Below are 17,476 nucleotides of genomic sequence, written 5' to 3'. Positions count from 1 at the left end.
TTCTATTTTAGACAAGTTCAACCGTATCTATAAGAACTCTCCAAGCATTATTTACTTTCCGGGGCTAAATACCATCAACTCCAAAACAATGTCCTACATCCTCAACTTCTTCTACATTTAATCCTTCATTGTCAATATCATTTGATAAACCACATTCTCTATATCATATATTAATCTAAAGTGAATCATGAATATAGTTACTTTCAGATATGTAACTTATAAGATCTTAATAACAAAAATGAATAGTCATTTTTTAAACTTTTTACAATCATGTGTTGTGTCTTTGTGATTCTTAAAAGTGAAATAGATACCCAAAGCTACACGCGGGTGAACATTATACATAGTATTGTTCTTGAAATTCTTTTCAATTGTGAAACCATATTATTATTAATAACAAACGCAACCAGGATGATTAAGGTGCTGCAACACGGGGCTCATACCCACTAATTCTCTTATTAAGTCAAGGACTTAATGCGTTAAAATGTAGTAGATTTTAGTAAAGAGAAGTTGCTTTGATACCCTTTAGGTGAAATCATAATCTAATTCGACTGAGCCTTCATTTTCAAGCTCAATTGGGGTTTCGAGCTCGACTAAGTTAATCTAACAATAGCATTTTGTTGAACTTGATCATTTTGAGGTCAACTTAACATTTTTCAAATGGATGCATGTCATGAAATCAAAAACTAAATCTTATATTATAGTTAAATTTAGATACAAATATATATATGTATGTGTATATGTATGTGTGTGTTTTATGATATATTAAAGAATAATTATAACTAATTTATTATTAAGTTGACCGACAATTAAATAATAATAGTTATAATTTGAATTTATTTATTTTCGTATGTATATAGAAGTACTCTAATATCGTATTTTAGATCAACGTTATTAACCAAATAACGACCTTTATTATTAATATCGAACTTTTAAACACAGTGAATAGTTTATTCAAAAGTCGTTGCATCATGTGAGTAAAAAAGTCTATAAGTTTATACACAAAAATTAATAAAAACTCGATAATGCTAACGACATTTACGAGCTTTATATATCGAACTTGTATCAAATAACTACCGGATTAGCTCTTGACTCAAATAGCTTTCAGATAAATGAAGCTTAACTTCCGTTTTTTTATAAAATAAAAAAAAAGGCCGAGGGTCTTTTTTTTTGTCATTAAATGTTGAATGTAGTAAGTAGTTGAATGTATAAATAATGTTTATGTTTATTAAGTAAAATATATATATACTCTCTTAACTCTTATGATGAAAATAATCCATTGTTGAAAAAAGAGTTATAAAATTACTTAAATGTCCTTCATTTGTCTATCAACTTAATTTGTCTTTCATACTCCTAATAAAAAAGAACCTTTAATAATATACACTTAACTTTAATCAAGATTTCAAAATCAAAAGTAAACCAAGTCTCTTTCTTTTTTCTACTCAACAAGATGCTTATTCTTTATAACTCATCTCTCCCATGAATTCGAAATTGGTACTACACATTTTTTCTAATCAACAAAATGCTTATTTTTCTACTCAATGAAATGCTTTTTTCGAGGCATGTATTTATATTTCATATAACATCATATTATTTTCCACATCTTAGGCTATGTTATTCATCGTAGTATCTTTCTTAATTAATTATCCACTTATATTGTGTTTCGTAAACATGAAACATCCTATTAATAATATCCGCCACAATACGCTGGTACCATGCTAGTAGGTAATTAATGGTTATCTATACTTCTATATTACTATATAAAAATTATAACCTCTATGTTGAAAGTTTACATAAATGGGACATGTGAATTGACTAAAATGTCTTTAATGAATTTAATCACCATCAACCCTTAATATTAAATTACACCATTAGTTCATTATATTAGAAAATATATCTACTAACTCTTTAAAATCAAATACTTTTACTTACACCAATAGATGTCACCACCACCGTCATCACCAACTCACCGCCGCATTATACGAGTACGATGCTCGTTTTTGTTTATTAAAGTGAAAAAAATATATAATTTAATTCGATGCATTAAATTGTTAATATAATAAGTAAAAATGGAAACGGCTAACTCGAATTAGGCCATGTCAAAATTAAATGTTCTATGTCGATCGAGTAACTCGGGAGAGATATAATATTCCTTATTCGGGTGGGTTATTACAAATTAAGAAAACATAGGTATTTGCGCGTATACACGTATCACTAATAACACGTCATCTTCACTCCCACACTTTCTTCATTTTCAAGTTTCACTCTTCCATAAATATCCCCAACCCAACCAACCAACCCAAACAAAATCTTCTCTGTAAACAAACCATATCAAAATCTGTTCGACCAAAAAAAAAGAAAAACACCATATCATAAAAATGTCATCATCATCATCATCATCCCAAAAAAACCTATACCCAAAAATCGATCAATCAAACCCAGATTCACAAAACCCATCATTTTCTTCATCATCTTCAACTCTATACCCATCTCTAGAAACCAAAGATATGGCAGAAAAACTATTTCCAGACAATGATACCCAACAACAACAACTTTCATTGAAATCATCAGAAGAAACCGTGATCAAAATCCCAGATTCAATAGTTCATTTAATAGACAAACAACAAAGTATCGAACTAGCTAAAGGAACCTTCGAGATCATCCGTCTCCGACAAGGGGACAACGTTGTCGCTGTCTTAGCCCGTGTCGGTGACCAAATTCAATGGCCGCTTGCAATAGACGAAGCGGCCAATAAACTTGATGACACCCATTATTTTTTTACACTCCGTGTTCCGTCTGATAACACACGGGACACGGGTGTAATAAACCCGGAAGAAGATATAATAAATTATGGCTTGACTATTGTTGAAAAATTTAGTGATGAGTTGGACAGGGTTTTGGGGGAATACAGTGCTTTTACAGTTAAAGGGGTTGATGGGGAAGTGAAGGCGGTGGTTGAGGGTGGTGGTGGGACGGCGGAGGATAAGGCGGCGACGTATTGGACGACTTTGGCGCCTAATGTGGAGGATTATAGTGGTAGTGTTGCGAGGTTGATTGCATCCGGGTCGGGTCAGTTGATAAAAGGGATATTGTGGTGTGGGGATGTGACTGTGGATAGGTTGAAATGGGGGAATGAGTTTTTGAAATTGAGGATGAAATCTGGTGGGAAATCTGATGTTAGTCCTCAAGCTTTGAAGAGGATGAAAAGGTAAAAAATGTTTTACTCTGACTTTGACTTTGAATGTCAAATTTTTGTTCTTTTATCTGTTTATGCTTGTATATTTGTGTTCTAAGCTTTTGGGGATTAAAGAAGATTATTTTTTAAAAACTTTTGAGTTTGCTAGTCAAAATACCTTTAAAGCTATGGTTAACTTTGTTGTTGTTGGCGGTTAAAAATGGTATTTAGGGTGATTGTGTTTATGTGTAACACTTTGTTACGTATTTAATTATAGGCCGCTATGATTAGCAAAATCCATTAATTATATACGAGTTCTCTTGAGTGGCAATAGTAAATTTTTTTCTTCGATATACTACTTTCCTATACAACTTAAATTAGTTAATATTAGTTAAACATGAGGCATGGGATTCAAAAAAAGCAACCTCATTCTCAAATTAGCTTTACCATTTCAAATCATTTTTGTGTTGGGGATATACAGAAAAACCAACAAAACAGGATATATAAATTCAATCACCGAAGGCGTGTAACACTTTCGGATTGAATCAATTCGGTAATTTACCTTAAAATATTCGGATACAATCAGAGATTCGAGAATTTTCTGTATGTTTTTGTGTTTGAGAGCGTATGATGAATCAGAGAGATATTTATAAGAGAGATATCTATAAGAATTCGTATGTAAGAGAATGAATGGGATCAATTGTAACTTGTAAATATATTTGTAGATAGTTTTCTTAAGGTTTTCAAATTGCCAAATTCAGCACCTCAAGTTTCGAAAATAAATTTTCTAAGCCAGGGGTTTTGCCTCTTGGACCCCGCCAGGGGCTGCCGCCCCTTGGACTCCGCTCCCAGGGGTGCTGCCTTTGTCCCCCGTCGCCCCTAAGATCATAATAAATTTATATAAGCGTGCATTCCGCACCACCAAACTTATATAATGTATTATTATGACTAGATTGTCAAATTAATCTAATTACACTAATATATCCAACATTTTGAGCCGCAAGCACATACACAATACAAAATAGCAAAAAGGAAAGAAAACGATGGCGGTCAACTCCGTTGAACCACTGATTGGTCGAATATTGGGAGCAAAAGGGGGTTGGGGAGGGGTTTGGAGCCAACCTGACACATCAGTGACTCTTGAAACCCAACCTTACCCAATGACCTTATGATGCAAGATTTGCAGCCTTGGGCCTTTGGCAAAATGAGAAAGTAGAAAGTTTGACTTAAAAAGTCAACTTTAAGAATCTAAGATCTTTGCGACCACCATAGTGAAAACTTAAACGCCAACTACAAGAACTTTTAAATCTAATTATTACTGCGAACTTGATGTTTGTATACTTCTAATTGTATTTAAAGTACTATTGAAGTGAAGAGTTTTCTTGTTAAGTTCAGATTTATGCTTTTCTATTGGACAGGGTGAAAAAGATGACCAAAATGTCGGAGAATCTGGCAACGGGGCTGCTTTCTGGGGTTGTGAAGGTATCTGGATTCTTCACTGGCGCTATTGTGAACTCCGTACCAGGAAAGAAGTTCTTCAAACTTCTTCCCGGGGAGATCATTCTCGCTTCCTTGGATGGATTCAGTATGTCTCTGGTTCTCAAATCTTTTTTGTCCACATTGTAGTTGAATTACTTATATATATTTTTATGAGATTAAATTAATCCATTGCTCTCGTTTTAATCTTGTATTTTGGTTTTATGAAATGACTTTTGGCATTTTTTACTATTTGGTTATAGATAAGGTGTTTGATGCGGTTGAAGTAGCAGGAAGGAATGTTATGTCAACAACATCAACCGTCACGACCGATCTTGTATCACACAAGTAAGTTATTTCATAATATTTTACTTGGGCTAGAGGTAGAAAATTTAACCGGGTAAGGCCTCCTGCATGATGAGTCAGGATGAAATTTTGCTATTGGATGCAGTGCAAAAGTGGGTTGGGTTTAGATTGGAAGATTCTTGTTCATAAAATTGACTTTATGTTGGCTGTCCGTTTGTCAAATGCCATATCAATGTAGAATTACATCATACACCTGCCCGATTGGTTACCAATTGACTGGCCCTTCAATCTTCTATTTTTTCTCTTTTCACCCATTAGATATTTATAGCATGACTTGAGTGATCGTTTCTTAGTGGATGTGTCTGAAAGTTCTACCTAGATGGCGTATACGATATAGAACATTCCAAGAGTCTTTTTAGGATCTTTAAACAGTGACAAATGGGGTCGTTAATTGGTTGCTTGTTGTTGATGGCAGGCATGGTGAAGACGCAGCAAAGGTAACGAGTGAAGGGATGGACGCAGCAGGACATGCAATAGGGACGGCCTGGGCAGTGTTCAAGATACGGAAAGCTTTGAACCCAAAGAGTGTCATCAAACCTACCAACTTGGTAAAAGTTGCAGCTTCTCAGTCCAGCTTATCCAAGTCTAAAACCTAAAGAAGCTTGCTTTAATGTGTTTGATGACGTTAGATATATCTAGTCTAGTATGTAATTTGTGGAACAGATTGTGATATGCATCTTGTTAATGTGTTTGATTGTTTTGCATGAAAACCAGAGAAACTAATGAATTGTAATGAAGATCATATCCTTTGTTGGCGTTGTAGTTAAACAGGTTCATTTGTCGTTGCGGACAGCATATATCTGTGTGGCTTGTTATTTAAATATTCAAATGAGCAATTATCTAGTATACTAATACTATAGTGAGAATCTAAATTGTTGATGTTGGTCAGCATCTACACATCCCGTAAGAAAAGCTGCTTAGATGTGCACATAAATGTTTAAGTGTGTTGAGTTCTTTGTTGATTGACGTATTTGGATGTGTGTTACTGTTTAAAAATACGGCTTGAGCCGGACGACGGGTTTTTTTACTTGAACAATCATAGAGGGCACTACCCTCCATTCTTCAAAGCCTACATCCGCCCCTCTTCATAGCAAAGGCAAGCAACAGGTAGGAAGGGGCGATCCCCTTCTTGTTAATCTGAGTGAGTGAGTATATAGGTGATTAAAGTGTTACTAATTTGTCCTGACTCGCCCTCCAATTGCTTATGTTAACCTTTTTGCTACCCGACCATCATCAAACTTTACCCATAAAGTCCGTGACGTTGAACTCGTTAGCCTTGATAGCCGACCTAGTCATAATTCCTTTGTTTACCAATGTAGTTTTAGCTTTAAATATAGATTTCCAAATTACTGGTATTTAAGGACAATTCAGAATTCACAACTCGGTTCCCATATTAAGCAATCACCACCCGTCTCTATAATCTATCAGTTTCATGTTTTAGCCGCCACCACCATTTGTAAGTACAGCAATATTCCCCTCTTTCAAAGATCCTAACCAAGGCCACCCTGATATTTGAAGACAATAACCAGGTCTTTATTTTTATAGATGTAGTTTTAGCTTTAAATATAAATTTCCAAATTTTCCCAATTTTCGTATTTAAGGGCAGCTCAGAATTCACATCTCGGTTCTCATGTTTAGGAATTACCACCCGTCTCTATAATTTATCAGTTTCATGTTTTAGCTGCCAACGCCATTTGTAAGTAAAGCAATATTCTCCCCTTTGAAAACCAAGGCCGGCCACCCTAATGTTTGGAGACATTAACGAGGTCTTTACCTATACTATCTTATAAAGCATTTGACCTCTCTCACTTTCTCAAAAAAGAACTTGATCTACCCAAACTACTCAGCTCACTTATTCACTAATTTGAAAATCTCCACCTAGTATAGCGTGTAATACCCTTAATGAAATTATCTACAACATACACCCCTCGACCCTTAAAATAACATACACCGCCGCCACCACCCGTCGCCTACACCACCATAACACTGCCACATCGCGCGAGCACATGAACAGTTTTTATATAATGAATTTGTTATGTTATTTTTTTTATATGTAGATTATTTTTATGCATGTAAATTTTGATTATTAAAATGTTTTGTACTGAATTGACATACCGATTATGGTACGCAGTACTGCGTACCGAATTGGTGTTCCGAAATGAACCTACCATCCTGCATACCGGATAGAAATGCACGAACCGCATAACGGATTTTGTTCCACATACTGAGACGTAGCGCGACCCATGTGACTATGCCCGGATCATACCGAGTTCCCCTAGTATGCTAATCTTGCAGCCTTAGCCTTAGCCTTAGCCTTAGCCTTAGCCTTGGCAAAAATAAAGTATTAAGTTTGACTTAACAAGTCAAGTCTAAGATCTTTGTGACCACAATATAGTTGAAACTCAAGTGCTAACTCTATGATATTTCAAATCTAATAGTTAGTGTTAACTTAATGTTTGTATACTTGCTATAGTGTTTCTGTTAGAATATGATCACGTAAAATGAATATGATCACGTAAAATGAACGTATGTCCGGAAAGTATTTAAGCCTACGGGGTCACACCTCAACGTGAATGTAACTATAATTAATTAATATATTAAATGTAATTTATTGATTAATTTGATCACGAAAAACTAATAATGGTCCGTTAAAAGAGTAAATAGTTAACGGTACTTAACTATCAGACTTAACGAAGAAGAGTTGGAACTAGGAAACAATTAGGAAAACCCCTCTAGAATGTTCTAGGTAGGGACGGTCGACCAAGGGGTTCCAAAACCCTAAACTTGGTCATTAAGTTTCCTAAACACTATAAATAGAGGCCTAATCTAATTGTTTTCAACACACAATTCATTAGGTTTTCTAAAACCCTAAAAATCTCTTCTTCTCCCTCTCTCTCTCTCTCTCTTGGTTCGATCGACATCAACAAAACAAAGGGTTCCGGGGTTTTTGTTTGGTTCGAATTAAGGAGGTAGCAACAAGGATTGTTCGGTTCGTGATCAAGTACTAGCATACATACATTCCAACGTTGTGTGTGCAATCGTAGAGAGGTTTAATTTAAACCTTATTATAAAGGTTTCTTGCTTTATTCTCTCTAATTTAAGGTACACGTTTTTTATCTTGGTTAATTAATTAACTACATAGATTTTATATTCCGCTGCGTGCTTTGTGATTTGATTTGATAATAGTTATATAACCCAACAGTGGTATCACGAGCCTACTATGTATGTTTTTTATTACCAATAAATCAAAACTTGAAGGGGGGTTAGGGTTCTTGATCTTCAAAATTTTTGGCTATACATATATATATATATATATATTTAAATTGATTTTGTAATTTAATTACATTATTTAAATAAGAAAAAGGTTTTATTTAATATATATATATATATATATATATGGTTCGAAAATTTTTCCAGAAAAATAAAAAATTTTTTTTGTCTTTTTAGGTTCCTAATCCAAGTTTTGATTAATTGCATGTTTATGTGATAAATTGCATGTGTTTATATGTGTACCTTTATTTTTTAATGGTTAAAAAGAAGTAAAAATCATGAATTTTTCATGCAAATCATTCATGATTCTTACTTAGATATATTGATATGAAATCTTGATCATTAGGGTTAATTATGCTAGATAATTGGATAATTAATTGTGTGACTGTGAATTTTTTGTGTAAATTTTCTGCTTTGCGATAGGTTACTAAAAAACTCATATCCTTTAATCCGTAATGAGTTAGAGGTTGTGCTTTGAACTTTAGATGCTCAACACATAGGGCTAAAACTTTGTAGTTCTGGTAGAAGTCTGAATCGGACCAGAAACAGGTCTAAACAGGTCGTGAAGCTACTGGAATTTCCAGTGAGCAACTATATGCTTATATGATAATTGTTTGTTTTGTATATGTTTAAGGCTTACGCAATCAAGGAAACTTGATGTATGTGGTCCTCTTCTTTGAAGGGGGAGCCAAGTTAGACATAATAAAACCATAGTGACATGTTTAGGTGGCCTACCATAACTCGTTGCATGCTTAATAGTTAATAGTTTATGATTTTGCATATTTATTGTGATATAAATTGTGATGTAAAATTGTTTTTGAGAAAAATAAACTTGACTAAGCAATATCAAAATAGAGATTTTTTAATAAAATTGGAGTCTTACAACCTTGAGATACACCGGCTCACCCATTTGAACAAACTCTAAGAGAGGTATAAGTCGGAGTGCGCTAGCCTTCTAAAAGGACGGGTTTTTAATTGCGTTCATCGCAAACCTTTGCCCTTGCGCTTCTTTGTGCATTCAAATGGAGCTACCGAGCTCTCTTGTGTTGCTAAGACTATAAAAATGATTTTATTAAATGTTGTGTTTAGAAGATATGCATGAATCTTCGAAACATAACTTTTTGATCACATATCAAATTGAATGACCCAATAAACTTAAGTCATTTGCCATCCAATTTGTCAAGGAAACATGGGGTCGTTGTTTTATTCACTGGTACACAGTAGTTAAATGGCGGTTGCATGGCGAAACCCATTCACTGGTACACAGTGGTGGTCAATTTTGCGTGTTCTTAGTTTGACGACTTAAAGCGAGTTAAGCGGTGAGACCTTGACTCGTGGTAAAAGATGGGACAAAACATGACTACAAAAGATCACTTGATGAATCGAGTGTCTTACGTAGGTCCCAGACTTTCTAGGAATTGCACTTGTAATGCAATTATTGCTCGTCACTTACCTTTTGAGTGCAATTATTTCTAGCAGATCAACTGATGAAATGGTTGTATGTCAATTGGATCCTAGCCTTAATGAAATTAATTGTTTATTTTATAAACATTGGGTAATTAATTTCTTAAGGATTTATTATTGAAAATACTGATTTTTGAACTTAATATGTTTTGTAGATAGCAATGAATCCCTCCACAAACACCAATGCTTTTCGGCAAATGTTTGAAAGAGAAAAGCTTAATGGATCGAATTTCAACGATTGGTACCGTCAACTACGAATTATTCTATGAGTTGAGGAACGCATGGATGTCATTGAAAGACAATGGCCTAATGAACCGACTGCTATAGCTTCAGCAGCTGAAAAAGCTGACTATAGAGTTCAGTACACTAGATTCAATGAAGTTTGTTGTTCGATGCTTGCGAGCATGTCTCCCGAGCTGCAAAAACAATTCAACCTTTACACTCCATATGATATGATCAGAGAGCTAAAATCCTTGTATGAAAAACAATCTGGAGTGGAACTTTTCGACCTTGTTGTGGAACTCCATGACATGAAACTTGAATCCAGAAAGTCGGTTAGTAGTCATGTGCTCAAGATGAAGAGCATTTTTGACAAAATGGAATCAATGGAGTATGCTTATCATAAAGATATTAAAGTTGGCATGATTCTCAAATCCCTTCCTAATGAGTTTGAGAGTTTTGTGCAAAACTATAACATGCACTCTATGAAAAAGACTGTAAATGAACTCCATGCTATGCTCAATGAATTTGAGAAAACGATTCCGAAGAAGGCCAATGACTCAAACGTTCTTATGATCAAAGGGGGTCGAATCCAGAAAGCTAAAAGATCGCACCAAGCTAAAGGGAAGTTTGATGGTAAAGACAAGGGTAAGCAAGTTGCGAATCCTTCCAAACCAAAGAAGACTCCTCCGGCTAAGAAAGAGCATCCGGCTAAAGACCAGAGTTGTCATCAATGTAATGAAGTCAGGCACTGGAAGAGGAACTGTCCTAAGTATCTTGCCGAGTTGAATGCGAAGAAGAAGAATACTAGCGGCGCTAGTACTTCAGGTATCTTCACTACTGAATTATTTTCCTTAACTAAGCGTAAATCGTGGGTTTATGACACTGGTTGTGGAACTCATATCTGTAATGAACTACATGGGCTTAGGAAAAGGAGGAAACTGAAGCCCGGAGCTTTGCAGTTGATCGTGGGCAATGGTCTACCAGCACCTGTTGAAGCAATTGGAGAATTTCATTTAGTTTTTCCTTTCGGTTTAATCATTGTTTTAGACAATTGTCATTATGCACCTTCTATTACTAGAGGTGTTATTTCAGTTTCTTTGTTCAAAGACAACTGATTCATTAATGTTTTTAATGATATTGGTATTTCATTTTCTAAAAATAATGTTCATTATTTTGATGCTATTGCTTATGATGGTATTTATGAATTTGATATGCGTGATTGTGTTTCAAATAATTCAATGTATAATGTTAGCAAAAGAGCCAATACTGACTTGGACTCTACCTATCTTTGGCACCGTCGTCTTGCACACATTGGCAAAAATCGCATTGAAAGACTTCAACGTGAAGGAAATTTACAATTAAATGATGAATCATTTGATAAATGCGAGTCATATGTTTCCGGTAAGACGACACGAAAACCCTTTAAGTATACGCCAGAAAGGGCCAAAGATCTTCTTGGACTCATTCATACCGATTCTTACGGCCCATTTAGACATGTGTGAAGGAAAGGTGCTAGCTACTTCATAACCTTTACGGATGATTTCAGTCGTTATGGTTATGTTTACTTGCTTAAACATAAACATGAAGTCTTTGAAACATTCAAAGAGTTTAAAAATGAAGTAGAAAATCAACTCGGTAAAACCATCAAGATTCTTCGTTCGGATCAAGGTGGTGAATACTTAAGCCAAGAGTTTAAGGATTATCTTAAAGCATGTGGAATTGTCCAACAGCTTACTCCTCCATATACTCCTCAACATAATGGAGTGTCTAAAAGGAGAAATTGAACCTTGCTAGACATGGTAAGATCAATGATGACCTGTACAACTCTCCCATTTTCGTTTTGGGATTATGCTCTAGAGACTGCTGTACGCATTCTCAATATGGTTCCAACCAAGAAGGTTGACAAGACACCGTACGAATTATGGCATGGTGATGTCCTTAAATTGTCTTACTTAAGAGTCTAGGGATGTGAGGCACTTGTGAATCATGATACGCCTGACAAACTTGAACCCAGAACTACTAAGTGCATCTTTGTTGGATACCCTAAGGAAACGATGGGTTACGACTTCTATGATCCCGCCAAAAACACTGTTCGTGTTGCTCGATATGCTGAATTCTTTGAAAAGAAATTAGTTCAAGAGAACAGTGGGAGGGTTGTAGAACTTGATGAGACTCAAAAGGAAGATATGTCACCTTCTGAAACTCCTAGCAATCATCAACTGGGGGGGGGGGGGAATGTTCAAAGTGATGAACCTCAAATTGATGATAATGAAGAGATTCCACTTCGTAGGTCCGAAAGGACAAGACGTCCTACCGAAAGACTATGTCTGATGGTAGAAGAAGACGTTGTTGGAGATCTCGATGAGCCTCCGAATTTCAAAGCTGCATTATCAGATCCGGAATCTGACAAATGGCTTGAAGCTACGAAGGTTGAAATGAAATCCATGAAAGACAATCAAGTCTGGAGCTTGGTTGATCTTCCACAAAATGCCTAAACTGTTGGGTGTAAGTGGATCTTCAAAAAGGAGATGGACATGGATGGAAATGTACACACCTATAAAGCTCGTCTCATGGCGAAAGGTTATACTCAACGTTTCGATGTTGATTATGATGAAACCTTTTTCTCCACTCGCGAACATTAGAGCTATTAGGATTCTCTTAGCCATAGCAGCGTACTATGACTTTGAGATATGGCAAATGGATGTTAAGACTGCCTTCTTAAATGGTTACTTGGATGAAGAAGTCTATATGGATCAACCGGAAGGTTTTATTAATCCAAAACATCCCAACAAAGTATGCAAAGGTCCATTTATGGACTAAAGCAAGCATCAAGAAGTTGGAATAAACGGTTTGATGAAGAAATCAAAAAGTTTGGTTTTGTTCAAAATCCCGATGAGCCATATGTATATCGCAAAGCTAGTGGGAGTAATGTTACTTTCCTTGTCTTATATGTCGATGACATATTAATCATAGGAAAACACATTCCAATGTTGCAAGATGTTAAATCCCATCTTGGAAAATGTTTTGCCATGAAAGATTTAGGTGAAGCAGCATTTATTCTTGGAATCAAGATCTACAGAGATAGATCAAGGCGATTAATTGGACTAAGTCAAAGTGCTTATATTGATAAGATCTTGAAGCGATTCAAGATGGAGAATTCTAAGCGTGGGTCTATACCTATGCAAGAAGGACTTAGTTTATCAGTCAAACAAGGTGCTACTACGCCTAGTGAGGTGGAGCGTATGAGTAGAATTCCTTATGCTTCAGCTGTGGGATCTATTATGTATGCGGTTAGATGCACTAGACCCGATGTGGCGTTCGCGCAAAACATCGTTAGCCGATATCAACAGAATCCTGGTGAAAGCCATTGGATTGCTGTTAAAAATATTCTGAAGTACCTACGAGCTACTAAAGATATATTTTTGGTGTATGGAGGAAATCCAGATTTAGAGCTCAAAGTGACCGGATACTGTGATGTTGGATTTCAAAATGATAAAGATGACACGAAGTCTCAATCAAGATTCGTCTTCGTTCTTAACGGAGGAGCTGTGGACTGGAAAAGCAAGAAGCAACCACAGTCGCCATGTCTGCAATAGAGTCTGAGTACATTGTCGCCTCAGAAGCCGCGATGGAAGCAGCCTGGATAAGGAAGTTCATTAGCGGGCTAAACGTGGTCCTTTCAAATGACTTACCCACTAATTTGTACTGTGATAATACTGGTGCATTAATCATTGCCAATGAACCCGGAGTTCAGAAAGGTGCCAGACATTATGCTAGACGATATCACTATGTTCGTGAGCAGATCGAACTAGGGAAGATCAATTTACTCAAAGTTCACACAGATTTTAACTTAGCTGATCCTTTCACAAAAGCTTTGTGCTTGAAAGGCATGCCGAGGGCATAGGACTTAAATTAGCTAGTTATTTCATGTAAATATTTTGTTCGGTATTTGGATAAGGGATGTTAAACAATTTATATTTTCTATAATGAAATAAAGTACTTGATATGTTTGATTTCATTCAATATTAAATTGTGTCCTATATTTGCATGTTTAATCCTTGAATATTTTATTTAATATTTTAATATTTTATCAAATATTCTAAATTGTCCATTGTCGATTAATTATATGGGAATATAATTAAACTAAGACAAATCTGAGTGATTTGTTATATTCTTAGAATATATAATGGATGGTCCCACCAAACTCACATAATATCCATAGTTGATGCATATTGGACTACCCCACTAACGAACTATCACTTTATGGATCGACGTCATCAAGTGAAATTCGTAAATGGTTACTTTTATTGATCCTTTGACTTGAGATGCAAGTAGGTCAGCATGTATGAATCGCACTTACTAGATGTAGTTCTAGCTCACCTGAATAAGGGGGTACATAAAGGGCTATTTTCATAAAGTGTCGTGAAGTATGAAAACTGGCACATGTAGTCAATACAGGATTTGTTCCTTCAATTTAAAAGTTGAAGCATGATACCATTGGCGCCCTCATTTGACTAATTAAGATGTTTGCATGGCCGTGCCCAAATAAATCCAGATGGTTCTCGATTATATTTGGTAATCATTAATTAGTTATTGGATGAGAAACATAATCGTTAAATTATGAAATGACTTCGATCCATATTCATATTTAACAAGATATCTGAACAAAGGGATAATAAATGCCTTAACCGTTTAAATATACTTTAAGAAACTATACTTAAATTTTTTCGGGAGCATTGGCGTGTTGCTAGACGTTAACCAATGTTATTACCTTCATTCATTACGAGCTCAAGTGGGAGCTGTTAGAATATGATCACGTAAAATGAACGTATGTCCGGAAAGTATTTAAGCCTACGGGGTCACACCTCAACGTGAATGTAACTATAATTAATTAATATATTAAATGTAATTTATTGATTAATTTGATCACGAAAAACTAACGATAGTCCGTTAAAAGAGTTAATAGTTAATGGTACTTAACTAATGGACTTAACGAAGAAGAGTTGGAATTATGAAACAATTAGGAAAACCCCTCTAGAATGTTCTAGGGGGGACGGTCGACCAAGGGGTTCCAAAACCCTAAACTTGGTCATTAAGTTTCCTAAACACTATAAATAGAGGCCTAATCTAATTGTTTTCAACACACAGTTCATTAGGTTTTCTAAAACCCTAAAAATCTCTTCTTCTTCTCTCTCTCTCTCTCTTGGTTCGATCGACATCAACAAAACAAAGGGTTCCGGGGTTTTTGTTTGGTTCGAATTAAGGAGGTAGCAACAACAGTTGTTCGGTTCGTGATCAAGTACTAGCATACATACATTCCAACGTTGTGTATGCAATCGTAGAGAGGTTTAATTTAAACCTTATTATAAAGGTTTCTTGCTTTATTCTCTCCAATTTAAGGTACACGTTTTTTATCTTGGTTAATTAATTAACTATATAGATTTTATATTCCGCTGCGTGCTTTGCGATTTGATTTGATAATATTTATATAACCCAACAGTTTCAAGTACTATTGAAATGAAGAGTATTCTTGTTAAATTCAGAGTTTTGTTTTTCTATTGTACAGGATGAAAAAAATGACCGGAATGTCACAGAATCTTGCAATAGGGCTGCTTTCCGGGGCTGTGAAGGTATCACGATTTTTTACTGGCTCAATTGTGAATTCTGTACGTATCAGGTTGAGTATGTCTTTGTTTCTCAAATCTTTCTTGTCCATATTGTAGTTGAATTACTTATGAAATTTAATTGAGATTAAATTCATGAGTCGCTCCTACTTTAATCATGTGATTTGGAATGGTGAAATGACTCTTGCGGTTTACTACCCTTTGGTTATAGATAAGTTGTTTGATGCCGTTGAAGAGACAGAAAGGAACGTTATGTCAACAGCATCAACCGTCACTACCGTTCTCGTATCACACAAGTAAATTATTCTACTCGTATAATTCTTTAGTTGGGTTTGAGGTAAAAAGTTAACGAGTCAGGCTTCTTGCACGATGAGTCAGAATGTAAAAATGAAGTGCCAATGTGGGCTAGGTTGGCTTGGATTGTAAGATTCCGTGTTCATAAAAGTGCCTTTTTTTAGCTGTCTGTTTATCAAATGTTGTATCAAATTTATATTACATCATACACCTGCCCGATTTGTTTTTTCTATTGAGTTATTTAGGAGCTTAGAATAACGCACTTTGGGAAACTTTTAACCCGATTGACTGGCACTTTCATTTTCTATCTTTATATTTTGACCCGTCAGATATTAAAATTATGACTTATTGACTTGAATGATCTTTTAGAACTGGATGTCTCAGAAACTTCTACTTAGATAGGTATTAAATGTATAACATTTCAAGAGGTATTATAGGATTTGTAAATGGTGAATCAATGGGGTTGTTAATTGCTTGCTTGTTGTTGATGGCAGGCTTGGTAAAGATGCAGCTATGGATTCAGCAGGAGTTGCGGTAGGGAAGGCCTGAGCGGTGTTCAAGATACAGATGAAAGCTATGTTCCCAATGGGTGTCATTGAATCTACCACCTCAGCAAAAGCTGCAGCTTCTCAGTCGAGCTTGTCCAACTCTAAAACCTAAGGGTGTTGGCATTGCCCATAGCTCCAAGGCATACACCGCCGCTGCGGTCATGGCTTGGGTGTGATTTGATGTTTTGTGGTTTCACAAGCGATGTTACATACTGCATTCTTTGTATGGGTGTGTATGTGTATGTGTATGTGTGTGTTTATTGTAGATATACATATATACATATATATATACATATATATATATATGTGTGTGTGTGTGGTGAGCGTTGAGTGAAGTAGTGTAGCTTGCAATGCCAACAAAATGAAGGTTTATGGGTTGAAAAAGGTAAAAGTGATGTGGCACAAGGGAATTGGTTGAAACTGTGGCTTGAATGAAACCTCATGGCTGGCAATGCTAACACTGTAAAGAAGCTACTGTTTGATGACGTTAAATATCTAGTCTCATATGTAATTCATGGAACAGGTTGTGATTTGCATTTTGTTGAATGATGTTGATTTTGTCGCATGAAGATGAGAAATCTGATGAAAATGGTTCGTTGATACGACATCTTCTCTCTGTGTGGTTTGTTATTATCGAATCATATGAAAATGGAACATTGAATATTTCAATGAGAATTTAGATTGTTGATGCAGGTCGACATTGAAACATTGTATCGGGTCGGTCAGGTCAAGTTAATTGTCACATACTTCTGAAGTTTCTTAAGGACCAAAGAGCTACGTACTGACAAGCCAAGTAATGGTTTTCGCTTAATTTTTGCACGGTAAGACTCGATCGCCCAACTTGCTGTTCTTTTGGATTAATTGTTATCCAAAAAGAATTATGATGCTCAACATTTAATATGTATGGTTTATAATGTGGTATCGTAAGTTGAAGTCCATAAATGTGCACATAATTTTAAAGTAAAAAAAAAAATGTTCAGTGTCGTCTTTCATGAGTTTTGAGCCCGAATACCTCGATGGTATATGAGAGAGGTTAAAAT

General features: G+C 35.5%; 1 protein-coding gene across 1 annotated transcript; it reads left to right on the top strand.

The window, feature by feature from the left end:
* The first annotated feature begins 2,260 nt into the window (after positions 1-2,260).
* On the top strand, positions 2,261-5,782 carry LOC122585794 (protein EARLY-RESPONSIVE TO DEHYDRATION 7, chloroplastic-like). The gene is made up of 4 exons (XM_043757919.1): positions 2,261-3,205; positions 4,591-4,757; positions 4,912-4,996; positions 5,430-5,782. The coding sequence occupies exons 1-4, from the start codon at positions 2,376-2,378 to the stop codon at positions 5,608-5,610; spliced, it is 1,263 nt and encodes a 420-aa protein (XP_043613854.1). The 5' UTR covers positions 2,261-2,375; the 3' UTR covers positions 5,611-5,782.
* Positions 5,783-17,476: the final 11,694 nt, after the last annotated feature.

This window comes from Erigeron canadensis, chromosome 1, assembly GCF_010389155.1.
Source record: "Erigeron canadensis isolate Cc75 chromosome 1, C_canadensis_v1, whole genome shotgun sequence".
In the NCBI taxonomy this organism is placed as follows: Eukaryota; Viridiplantae; Streptophyta; class Magnoliopsida; order Asterales; family Asteraceae; genus Erigeron; species Erigeron canadensis.
The sequence above is the reverse complement of the archived record's forward strand: the minus strand, read 5'-3'. Positions and strand labels throughout refer to the sequence as shown.